This window comes from Macaca nemestrina, chromosome 11 (genome assembly GCF_043159975.1).
Source record: "Macaca nemestrina isolate mMacNem1 chromosome 11, mMacNem.hap1, whole genome shotgun sequence".
Lineage (NCBI taxonomy): Eukaryota > Metazoa > Chordata > Mammalia > Primates > Cercopithecidae > Macaca > Macaca nemestrina.
The window spans coordinates 75,523,348-75,536,428 of NC_092135.1; the positions used below are offsets into that span (position 1 = coordinate 75,523,348).

A 13,081-nucleotide genomic window follows, 5' to 3' on the forward strand; every position below is an offset into this window, starting at 1 on the left:
TGCAGCCTTGAACTCCTAGGCTCAAATGATCCTCCTGCTTCAGCCTCCTGAGTAGCTGGGACTGCAGGTACACAACCATGCCTGGCTAATCTTTTTAAAAAAATGTTTTAATAGACATAGGGTCTCACCATGTTGCCCAGGCTCATCTCAAACTCCTGGCCTCAAGCAACCCTCCCACTTTTGCCTCCCAAAGTGCTGGGATTACAGGTATGAGCCACTGTGTCTCACAAGGCTTAGTATTTTAATATTCTTATGTATGTACTGTTACCTTAGGTAATTTGTTATTAAATTAAGGTGAGATGACCACATGGGAATGGGAAATTGCCTTTCATTAGTCTTTCTCTCTGTTTTGCAGGGTTGTATTTACATCATCTTCAAATGGCTTCTTGAGAATGTATGAAAAATAAAAGGACTATATTCTCCTCCAAATTTCTGGGATCCCTACCAGGATTCAGTTGGGGTTCTCCTCTTTATGTGGGTACCTGTGAGCGTGGTGGCTGAAGTGGGCAGGAGGGAGGCCATTCTGTGTCTCTTCCTCCTTATTTCATGTGAGGCTGCTCCAAAGGCCTGGCTTGAAAAAAGCAGGACATTCTGCTTAGACAGATGGAGGGCAGGGTCATTTTCAAAATGAAATGAGTGCACAAATCACACTGTGAAATTGGCATGACCATCACTGCTGCTGTGATAGACTGACTTTTATCTGGTCTCTGATAGGCAGTTGGGGAATAGATTAGTTTTGTTGGGGGTGGTGGTGAGAGAAGGCCGTTTAATGATAGAAATTATGGAAAGAAATAAGGTGGAATATTATGAAGTATCATAAAGCATCATTTTGTTTGCAATAGGATCTTGAAAACCTGGAGGATATATCAAAAAGTAAGTGTATCATACCATTTCAAGTAATAGGAAAGCATTTGGTGGTTGCAATAAAGCGATTTGGTGACTTGTAGAAAGGAATTGCAGTTTGATGAAATTTGAGTTGGACTCAGGGTGGATTTTGCTACACAAAGGGAGACATGTTTATCATGTAGAAGAGTTTCATTTAGGCAAAATAGATAGGAAGAAAAAGCATGATGCTTGGTTCTTAGCATACTGATGTTCTGCCTGCCAAAATATGCCATGATCAAATCCCGTATTCTATTTGTGTGTACAATCTATTTGGCATTCTCTTTTAAAACTAGTTGGGAAGGTATGTCTTATTTATACTGTATCTGTGGCCCCTTTCTGTTGGTGAACATTGGTAATTTGTGAGTATTTCAACCACAGCTGTGGTCAAACATCTTCCTTTATAAGGGAGGACCTTCTGCAAATCCATTTTCCAGTTGTTATTTCTTTTTTCCTTTGATTTCAGACCATTTTCTTCAGGATGGACAGTTTGGGGGGCTCAGTTATCTTGCATCCCTATTCTCCCACTCCAGTCTTCTACCGTGAACAGAGAAGAAAAGTATAAATTAGTGCCAAATTGGAAATAATACTTGACTGACTTTTGGGAGCATCTGTTCCATCTTTTAAGACTTTTGGAAAAGGTGTATGCTAAAATCAACATTTGAGAACATTTGTGCTCAGATGGTGTGACATTTAACCTCATTATGAACTCTCCTTTTGCTGGTAGTTCCAGCTTTATTAATATTTTAATTAGATTTCCTTCTTGAATATCCCTTGCTTTTGATCAAGTAGCTTGTATTTTGGGGTTTACAGTATTATTGTCTAAATTAACTTTCCAGGGAGAACACAATAGCATTTTGGTGTATAAAAGGGATTAATAGAGAGTGCAAAACTGTGGATACAGCAGCATTAAAAAAAAAAAAATCAACCATTCAAAGAGCTACTCCAAGCCGCTGTGTTTATGCAGTACTTTGAGTATCAGGCCTGTTTTGCCTAACTTCCCTCATTAATCCTCACAGCCCTTCTGTGAATTAGGTGAGCCTTATCGTTGGCTCCATTTTAAAACTGCAGATTGCAAAGCACAAAGAAGCCAGTGATTGCAGCAGCCAGCAATGGTGATTGCTTACGCTGGCCGGTAGTGGGCCACACTGCACCTCTTCCCTCTCCCTGCCTGGGCACCTCCTCTCCAGTCACTTGAACTGGCTTTGGATCATTTGCTGCAGTTTGTTCTAATAGAACAGGCACAATGGTGTAAGAATTTTAAAGTTTAAGCACCGAAGCCGTTGTGTAATTGTATGGCGTCAGTGTGGCTGGCGGCCCTGCATTGATGCGATCCCCCTGTGTAATTGCCCATGCAAATTTGAGCAATCTGTAACAGACACAGGAACCCAGCATTTGGCCGCAGACTCTCCTACCTCTAGAAAAACTTCGATAATACGAAGAACCTTATGTCATCTTTAAAAAGCTATATGGACAGGGGTGTCCTAGTGTCCATCTCACACATGAAAACATCACAGATCAACACAAGGTTAATGGACTAAATTAACAGTCAACATTTAAACTGTAGGTATTTGGATCCTTGCTTCCTTCTTTCAGCCCTGAAATCACCCTTCTCAAAAGAAATAAAGATTATTCCAGAGCTTTAGTTAAACTCTAAGTATTTTATTAAAAACAAAGATATTCAGGTCTCTTAAAGCGGACTTCCAAAACTATGGATTAATTGCTTGTGAAATGGCCAAGCGGTCTATAATGTAATATTCTTACAATGAAACATCAGATTGGAAAATTTACACAGAGGGAATGATTTCAAACAACTCAGTTGAAAACATATTTCCTTTCTTTCGTGTAAAACAATAATAATTAGGAAGGAAGTCAGTAGGAGATCCTTTTTAGATTATTATACATGAAAATAAAATGGCAAAAGCAATTTCCCCCCAAGGGAATGAGACTCAACAAAACTTAGTTTCCTATTTCCAATGCTATTTTTAAAATTTCATCTAAATATGTCTTAATCTAAACTAGAGTAAAAGAAAAATTGAGATTTGAATACACACGCATATACACACAGAAAATGAACACAGATATAAATGGTGGTCACAAATAATACATTTTTTCACAGCAAATACTTCATTTACTTAATAAAAAAACACATTTCTATACTAGTGTATACATTAAATGACATTGGTGTAGTTATATTATGCAGATAAACAATTTAGCAGTGCAGAGAGATGTACCAAACACGCAAGAACATTCAAAATTAAATTTAAAAAATGTACAACCCCAAATTACTAGTTGCGGACAAGGTCATGACAAACAGTGTCAGCATGACATTGGGCATTGCTAAATCTAAATGCTCATCATGAAATTCTCCAGATACACCTCATTTTATTTCTGCCCTCTATGTTTTATTCTATTATTCTTCACTTAGGAAGCTGGTGCAATTTTGGCCTTCTTGTAGTCAGACTTAATCTTTACATTTCCTGATACATTTGAGTTTTGGGAGTTCTTTACAGCATGTAGCAGAATAACAATTTCAGAGACTGTTACTCTGAAGCAGATAATGAAACCTCATTACAGTGGCATCGCCAGAATTTTTAGGGTCCCAAATTAGGTTTTGTTCTGTTGCTTTAATGAATCCTTTTTGTGTTTTGGTGTGTTTTGCTTTTTTTTTTTTTTTCCAGCCAAAACATTTTTCTTTATATTTAAATCTTTCCCTAATATGTCTAGATTTCTGTCCCACTGGAAGGAAATTGTTTCACACTATTACTGGAGATGAAACTGGTTTTTGTCTTTCTGCAGTTTCTAAGAGTCAGCAGGAAAAATAGATTTTAAAATAATTTTACTGCAGAATAAATTGGGCAGATTCTGTTTAATCACCTAGTGTAAGTGGATAAAGTATGATAAATTTTGATACACAGAAAAGGCAGCCGGATTCTGGTAGCATTAATATTAGATAATATTGTTATTACACTAACACAAAATGTTAAAGATGATTTCTAACCCAACGTATTTGCAAATATACAATACCTGGAAATGCATAGACATCTCAGCTTTTAGAAACAAAATGCATGTGCAATTTTAACTTCTCTTGACTTACTTTATAAATTCACTTTTAAATTAATGACTACCATTTATGGGATATGTATGATATCAGATAATCTAAAATTGTTTTTTATGAAATAAAAGGACATATAAGCTGGGTGTAGTGGCTCACATCTCTAACCCTAACACTTTGGTAGGCCAAGGCAGGAAGATCGCTTGAGCCCAGGAGTTCGAGACCAGCGTGGTTAGCATAGTGAGGCCTCGTCTTTACAAACAATGCAAAATTTAGCTGGGCGTGGTGGTGCACACCTGTGATCCCAGCTACTCATGAGGCTGAGGCAGGATGGATCACTTAAGTTGGAGAGGTCAAGGCTGCAGTGGCTGTGATTGTGCCACTGCCCTCTAGCCTGGGTTACGGAGCAAGACCCTATCTCAAAAAAAGAAGGACATATTTTTTTAAAAATTGTATTGATGACTACATCTTTCATCATAGTTAGAGACAGACTCAAGACATCTGTAGTATGATTGTGTTTATGTCTACCCCAAATATGTAACTTTTTATTATGTCTTTATTAATAAGATGACCGCTTTAGGTTTGTTGCTATTTTATTTGAGAAGAATAAAAAAGAAAATTATCTGGAAAATTTCTTTAAAGCTAAACACATCTTGGTCCTTTGGTGTGGGGACTGAATAAAAGTCAGTACTTTTATTTAATAGATGGAGAATCTAAGACTTGGAGAGTCCTAAGATTACAGGTTCAGCTGGTGGCCAAGCTAGGAGGGAGTTCCAGTCTGCTATGCACTGAATGGCGCCCTTTGCAGTATGTGAAGCTGTCCCTACCCACCAGGATTGCCACTATATTGTAGATTGCGCACATATTAGCTACATACTGATTAGTAAGACTAAATATCATGTCTAAAAAAATACATCTCATCCAAAAAGTAGGATGAATTTATTTCAACCATTAATGCCAAGAGACCTGGGAAAGCAAACATAATCTGGTCAGTTTGAGTTTTTACAAGAAGGCTCACATTTCAAATGTCTTTCTCCAATAGGAAATAAACATTAATAATAAGGACTGGGAAACTTTCTTTCTCTTTTTTGGAAAAGCAGAATATATGGATAACTGCATATGCCTCACATTTTAGCAAAATTATAAATTTTTTAGAAAAGGGATTAAAAATGCCTGAAACCCGCAAGAGTTCAACCTCTAACCTCTGGGGTTGTTGGCACCAGGAAGCTGCTACCTTCCTTTCCACTGCTTCATGGTCATGGAGATGCAGACCCATGGCATTAGTCAGCAGTTTCTGAATCTTGACCTACAATAGGAAAGATACCTCAAGACAGGAGAAATAGATGGAGGCAATTACAAACAGCTACTAGATTGATGGTTGACATTGTCAGGGCTCCACTATATGGCAGATTGCAATGGAGTTGAACTCCCCTTGCTACCAGTGGATGTTGCTATTGGCAACCATGCAGTGAAGCCAATAAAAAGGCAAGGAAATGAGAGGAAAACTCAACCTTAGTGGAGGCTGTAGGGTTTGTGCTATAAATTATGTTCCCCTTAGCAATATGTAGCATCAACGTTCAGGATAGCTACAGTGCTTACTGCAGCCTGCAGTCTCTCAGACGCTGGGTCCAGTTTTGTCATAAAGCACATGCTTTAAAATGTTGCTGTAGATGGACTGGCATCCATTTGTCTGGGCTATTTATTTATTTATTGTTGGTGAGGATAACAGATGTGGGCTCATCTCTGCCACACAGACTGATTTTCAATTCCCGTTCGTGATATAAACATGATGTGGCACATTACCCAGAAACACCTGCAGTGCTTCGGAGCTGCAGACACACCATGATCTCGCAGACCAGACTCTGTCTCTGACTCCACCCACCCTTTGTTCCTCACCTGAAGGAGGAGAGACAGCCCTGCAGCAGCTATTTTCCTTTATAGCAGAGTGATACAGAAAACTGGCTTAATAAAATCCATAAATCTGAACAACCTCCTCTTACCTGCTCTGCAGAGGCAGTTTTTTCCTGCACTCATTTCCCCCTCTACTTTCTCCAGTCTTCCCTGCAGAGACAGCTGTAAAGGGTAGCTAGGAACATTATTTTTTAGGGCTCTCACTCCTTCCTTCTCCCCTTTCTCAATCCCCTCCCTATTCGAGTGTCTCTCTTTTCTCAGCAATTGATGACAGGGTTCTACATCTTCATGTTTTTGGTTGGAAGTGCCATTTTTCTTTGTTTGGATTGACTTTCACCTTTTTTTTTTTTTTTTGGCAGTTCCCTTAACCACCTGCCTCAGTCCCTGTCTTTCCTTTATTGGTGTTCTTATATTTCTTCTTCTTGCTTGCTTTTATTCCCCTCTTAGTCTGGTTTATACATTTCTTTTACTTTGTTTCTTGCCATGAAGAGTCTTTTTCTCTACAATTACCTGCTCTCCCCTCACTTCCATTTTGGTATCTTAATTTTACCCATTTCTTCTGCCAACATTTCCTGAATTGTCTACTGTGTGCCAGGAAAACAATGTCCCTTGTAGAACATGGCCCCTCTTTCTTTCATATTTGTAAAGTTAATGATTGATAATGATTAATAACAATAACAAGGGCCGGGCACGGTGGCTCACGCCTGTAATCCCAGCACTTTGGGAGGCAGAGGTGGGTAGATCACCTGAGGTCAGGAGTTCGAGACCAGCCTGGCAAACATGGTGAAATCCTGTCTCTACTAAAAATACAAAAATTAGCCAGGCGTGATGGTGGGCACCTGTAATCCCAGCTACTCAGGAGGTTGAGGCTGGAGAATTGCTTAAACCCAGGAAGCCGAGGTTGCAGTGAGCCAAGATCGCGCCATTGCACTCCAGCCTGGGCAACGAGAGTGAAAACTCCGTCTCAAAAAACAAAAACAAACAAAAACAATAATAAGAAAAATGGTTTGTAAATTTTAGATTTTTTTAAGGACTGGAATGGCCCTCAGGTTTAAACTAGTCCAGGGATGTTCAAACTCCTCAGAGTCCCTGTGGACCCCCATGTATGTAATCGAAGAGATGAAGGTTTGTAGGTGCTCTGCATGTCCAAACCCTGCTTATAATTCACCTAGGAATTCAGCTTTTTGATGTTTTATATGTTGGGGATTCGTTGAAAGATTTATTTGAACAAAGAGTTGTAAGGTTAAAACATGTTCAAGAATAATTTCCTAGTGTAATCTAATTTGACAAATAAGGAAACAAGCTTGGAGAAGTGAAGTGACTTGTTCAAGTCAATCTAGTCAATAATGCCAAAGCTAGGGATAGAAATCTATCTTCTAGCCCAGCGTTCTTTGGATAAGATATACTATGTCCACAATTTCTCAAAACAGGGAGCAAAGCAGCTTTCTAGTCATTACATCTACTTAATACAGTTTATTCTTACCTATTGTAAACTTGGCTTCCTATAGAATATGCGTTCTTTGCCCAGACTGTTATTTCTTAACATTTGAAGCATTATTTCTTACACTTAAAGAAAAATCCAAAATTAGGGACCCCTATAGTTTGCTTTAAGTTGGTTACTGGCAGTAACCTTACATTTTATATCAGAACTCTTCACTAGGAGAACTCAAGGTGGTCAATGCTTAGTCTCCATGGCTCTACTCTGTCCTGTGAACCATAGTTTCTAGATGTCACCTGTGGTAAATCCAGCTACAGATTTCCTTCCACCCTTACTTTAATCAAAATCTATCAATCCATTCCTTCTGGGAGAAAACTTGGTCTGTAATGAAGGTTGAATTTTAAACCTCTGGAAAAGGGTACCATAGTCCAAGTCTAGAATTACCCATCAAACACATTTGCTATACTCCTACTATGTATTCCTTTTTAGGGGGAGAACTGAGATTGACCAGTATTTATAAGGATAGTATAGGTTACTTTTAGGTAGGCAATTCTAAAGGATCCATCAATAAGAAGCTCTAGGATTAAAAATAAAATACCTCTATGGAATACAAATTAGGATTCTTGGGACGGTCTGGCACAAAAAGGCATGCAGGGACAGGAAGCAAAGACAGGCAGTGTTTGGCTTCTAACAAACAGAAAAGCCATATACAAAATGAAGCAGCGCTAATGACGCTTTTACTGTTCAGTGTTCCCTCAGCTCAGAGCGAGTAGGCCGCCTGTCCACAGATCCTTGGATCCAAAACAGTCCTCACCCAAAGCCTTCATTTTAGCCCATGCGTGTTCATTATGGAAAAAGTGAGGGTCCTGGGGTGTGCTCCCTGCCCCACCTCTTTCTTTGTCCTTCCCGTTGCTCTCTCTGCTGCTGATCACGCTTCAAGGTGAAAGCCCAGGCATGCTTCCCAGTGCATTCTTGAGATGTTAGGTCTTTCTGAACTAAAAGAACAAAAGGATGACATGGCTGGACTGAAAGTGGCCCTTCAGGCTGAGTCACTTTGTAGCTGCAGCTGACCTGGAGGGTTAGTTCCTGTCTTCCGTGGCTACCATAACACTGGCAGGGGAGGATGAGGCAGTTGAGGCCAGCAGCCGTTTTTGGTGCAGCTCTTCCCACTTACTTCTGTTTGCAGCTACTGAATCTAGCATCGGCTTCAGTTTCACATTGACCTTCACCAGTGCCTAAAACAAAACAAAATACAGGTGGAGGAGAGAGGAAACAGAGTAACTGACATGATTTTCCCCCTTTCATTTATGAGGAGAATGTAAACTGGCTGTAGGAAATGAAAGTGATGATTATTTTGGTAAACAAGAGCTATTTACAGAAGTAAATATGCATTTAACACCAATGTGTTGTATTAATAGAGCCTACTTAGAGAATGAAAAATCAGACATCACCAGCATGGCTGTGTACAACTCTAGGGGACACCAGCCATGTAGACTCGAATCCTGTTTTACAACTACATCAAGCAAGACAGGAAACAAAATATCCAGCTCACATATGCCTACTTATTTGTGCATCTTTGCCTACCATAGAGGGCTCCAGATCTCAATTGACTATGAACTTAAATTTTTACAAAATAATCCTACAATTGCTCTACCGTAGATGACTCTGGGTGGACTTAATTGAATAGGAAAAGCCAGGTAAAATCCTGAAATGAGAAGGTGCTCATTTTTAAAGCTAAAGATCTAGGAGTTGTGCTAAATATACAAAGCATGGAAACATGCATGGAAATAGACATGGCAGAAAGGGAAGCAGTGTGGAAGAGAGTGACAGAGGGATGAAAGGGGGATGAGGGAAGAGGGAATGTAAGGTGTGGCCAGGGGCAGATGGACCACCAGGCTGATGAAAGTCAGGCTTTAGCATCCTCACTTGTGCCAGACTCTTCTAAGTATATTATTTTGTGCGTAATTTTGTGTGTGTGTGTTTTTGAAAGAGTCCTCCTGTTCCCAAATGGTATAAGCTTGTCTCACCGCTCCTGGTTTGCCCCTGGTAGTGGAATGAGAGCCCTAAAAGTAAGATGGCTTACTTTAATTTAATGCAAATGAGTCCTTCTTCAGCTTTCATATCAGAGGGCTTGGGGCAGGGCCGAGGATTTTGTTTCTGAACTGGGACTAGAACAAATTCAAGGAGCTCAGATTAAAGAGCAATAGGTAAATATTTTACAGATCAGAGGGGCATGGAGTTTACTCTGCCCAACAGGAAAATTCCACTATTCTCTACTTTACTGATTGTTTTCTTTCTTTTAAATGCATGAATATCTACATTTTACTTATTTTAACTTTTTTTAACTTTTCATAATGAAAGGCTTCTAACATATTCAACCAGTAAAATATGATCAACAAAAATATCTATTATGTACCTATATGCCAATAAAGATGAATAATAAGTATAAGTAAAGCCACCCCTGTAAAACATATGTAACAGAGTCTAGAAGCCTTTTAATTTTCTGGACAGCTCAATGAAAAGGGAAATAAGATTTTGATGACATTTAACTTTTAGAAACATGGTCTTTGTCCTTTTAAAACATGAGGTTTTGGAAAATTGTTTCAAAAATAATACCTTTTCTTCCCTTCGCAGTTATTTTATATATTTTAAGTAACATGTTGGTGTTAGAAAATATAGAAACAATAGATTTAAAAAGTAAGAAATGGAGATAATTTATAATCTCATAACTGAAGAGATAAACACTACTAACTTTTGGGTTTTGCCTTGAATGAAATCTTTCCATTATGTTTCTAACTGGTTAAATGATCAGAACATCTAAAATATGGCCCGACGAGGTGGCTCACGCCTGTAATCCCAGCACTTTGAGAGGCTGAGGTGGGTGGATCATTTGAGGTCAGGAGTTTGAGACCAGCCTGGCCAACATGGTGAAACCTCATCTCTACTGAAAAAAAAAAAAAAAAAAAAAAAGCTAGGCGTGGTGGCACACGCCTGTAATCCCAGCTGCTTGGAAGGCTGAGGCAGGAGAATCACTTGAACCCAGGAGGCAGAAGTTTCAGTGGGCTAAGATCACACCACTGCACCCCAGCCTGGGCAACAGAATGAGACTTCATCTCAAAAAAAAAAAAAGAAATATATATATATATATATATATATGTATACACACACACACACACACACACGGTATTTTATAATCTGTTTACAAATGGACAGAATCAATGAGAATGTATGGATTTTTAAGCATTCATACTTCTTGGGCCTGTTTTCCATCTCCAGGATCTGAAAGAAGTATAAAAAGCTGGCATCCCACGTGGATGAGGGGGAGCTTCCGTTAACACCTAACACCTCCTATGTGTTAAACACATTGCTGGCTGCTCTACATACTTCATCTCAGCTATTCCTCACAATGACTGTGCATTTTACCAATGATAAAACATATCCCCCACATGTTAGGATCATGAATGATCCTTAGTCCTTCTGCCGCAGAAGGAAGATAAGAATCCATATAAGAAGTTAGGGGTTCCTTTTGTAATCTTTCCATTTGTTTTGGAAGCTATGGAGAAAACCATTGTTTTTCTCAAGTAAAAGTCAGGGATAGGACACTAACCTGGCATATAGAATGAAGATATAGAGAAATCTGCTGAAGATGTAGCATAAATGGGAAGCTCTTAAAGAGTCAAGAAGAAAAACCAAGGAATAATAAAGTACACATCTTGAAATTGTATGGCTTCAACCTTTGTCAATGCACAATTCCAACCAGCTAGTAATTGTATCATTCCTGTTTTTAGAGACTGTGATGGTGATGAGGAGACTGAAGACATGAACTTCTGAGGACACATTGAATGTGATTGCTGTTGTCATCAATTTGGGGTAAGGGTTGACACCAGGACCTTCCTTCTGACTTACTCATACCCATCTCTCCTTTCTTCTTTCCTCTTATCCATCAATTCTATCACCCATCATCTTGCATATGTATACAACTCTCGTGAATTCTGACATTGTTCTTTGAACGTAATCTTATGTCACTTGAGGTCTCCCCATCCCTTTAGACTTGAGATTAGACCTCAAATCTATTTCATGCTCTGGGGGACCTTTCAGACTCCTTCCAGTTATTTCCAAGTCTTATTTCCTTGTACTCTTTGACATCTTCTTGAGTCTACTTGGCCCTCTCGACTGCATTCTGCACCATTCCTAATGCAGTGTTTCATTTTATTTCCCCTTTTCATAGGAAATCCTATCACCCTCAACATTTTGGATGCCTACTAACTGTACCGACTTTAGAGGTTGTCACAGGGGAAGTGACTTACCCACTGACTTACTCTTACATACTCCTCTTCACCTCAAAGGGCACAGTCTTTTACCCCATGGAGAGTAATCCAGTTTTCTCCCCAGCCCTGTCTCACTGTTTTTATACAGATCTGGACTGCCAACCAGCCAGTTTTTTCCCAGGTTCCCCAAAATTCTGAAAAATTAAAGTTTCCCTTTCTTGTTGCACTAAGGCCTATAAGGTAGTTTTTATTTTCCTTATAAAGAAATAAATAAAAGAAGGAACACAGAAGTTGTGAGATTATTAGCCTACGGAAAGGTGATTTCCCCTTTATGCTTTGGGTCAGTAAGCTATTTTTTGTTCTGTGGACAGGGTTATATCCCTGGTCCCATGTAGACACCTTGTAGGTGCATCCCATTCATCACAAGGGGCACAAAAGGTGAACATATCATTAAGCCACTATGATTTCAGCACACCTTCTGAAAAGCCTTCTCCGAGCATGACTATGGTTAGGGAGTAGTCAATAGTAAGTCCTCCAACAGGAAGAATAGCTCTTTTTCTGTTAGAATGCCAGAGTATATGGCTCCAAGCACAACTGCAAACCACCTGTTAGTAAATCTAATTTATCTGCTCAGATAATCCTGTGCTCCAGGGAGTTACATGAATATGAGTAAAACGTAACTAGATGTAAGTTAAGGGAGTGGGGTTGGGCACTGAAAGCCTGATGTCCTTAAGACAGAGTATATTCTATCTCTCTCTTAACAGTGATGTTTATCACGCTAAACAGAAACATCTAATTTTAAATCAGATTTACTAGTTATTTCATATGATAATAAAACAAAGCAACATTGTAACTCCAGCAGTGATCAAAATCCCCTTTATTTCCATGAGAAAAATGCAGGTGCTTGTTTTCTGCTCAATGCACAGTGCTTTTATTTAGACAATAGTGTGAGGTAGCCACAACTGCCATGGTTTTATTTAGTATAGCTTGGCACAAGCTTCTCTTTACTCTGATCAAGCCTTTTAATTAAACTGACTACTATAATTCCTATGGAAATTAGTGTTTATGTTATTTTCCTGCTACAAAAGCATTTCTCTAGAACTTATTTTTTTTTTATCCCAGGAGTACAAATAGGAATTTTTTTCTGCTCGATATGTAATTAAAAACTCATTTGATTACAATATTTCTGGCTCTGTTTTACTTATTAAATCCCTGTAATCAGTTTTCTTTTATGAAGCTGCTGGGAAACGATCTCAAAAGCAACACATTTTTTTCTTCCCTGGCAGGTTCCCAAGCATTTACTAAATTACATTCATAGCACCTGCCCATGATTCGAATCATTCCACCAATTTATTCCTTAAGCCATTTAAGTTTATTTGGCGTAGCCCCAAACAGCTTTCTTCCCTTTATCCTTGCTCTTTGTTCTACTTCTTGCTTCCTTTGTGTGGAATAAGGAAATCAGGGAGGGAGGAGGAATACGTATTTCTCAGGATTCCTCTTTCTTTTTGTTTTATATTCTCCTGAAAC

At 39.0% G+C, this 13,081-nt stretch overlaps 1 protein-coding gene across 7 annotated transcripts in view; it reads right to left on the reverse strand.

Annotated features, from left to right (window-relative positions):
* Positions 1-3,538: 3,538 nt before the first annotated feature.
* LOC105483169 (phosphodiesterase 11A) overlaps positions 3,539-13,081 on the reverse strand; it is a 510,053-nt gene continuing 500,510 nt past the window's right edge. For 6 of the 7 annotated variants that reach the window (XM_071072993.1, XM_071072992.1, XM_071072987.1 and 3 more), the window contains one exon: positions 3,539-8,521. In XM_071072993.1, coding sequence (XP_070929094.1) covers positions 8,366-8,521 — 156 coding nt within the window. In that variant the 3' untranslated portion in view covers positions 3,539-8,365. The remainder of the gene's footprint in view (positions 8,522-13,081) is intronic. The other variant, XM_071072988.1, reaches the window with a different exon arrangement.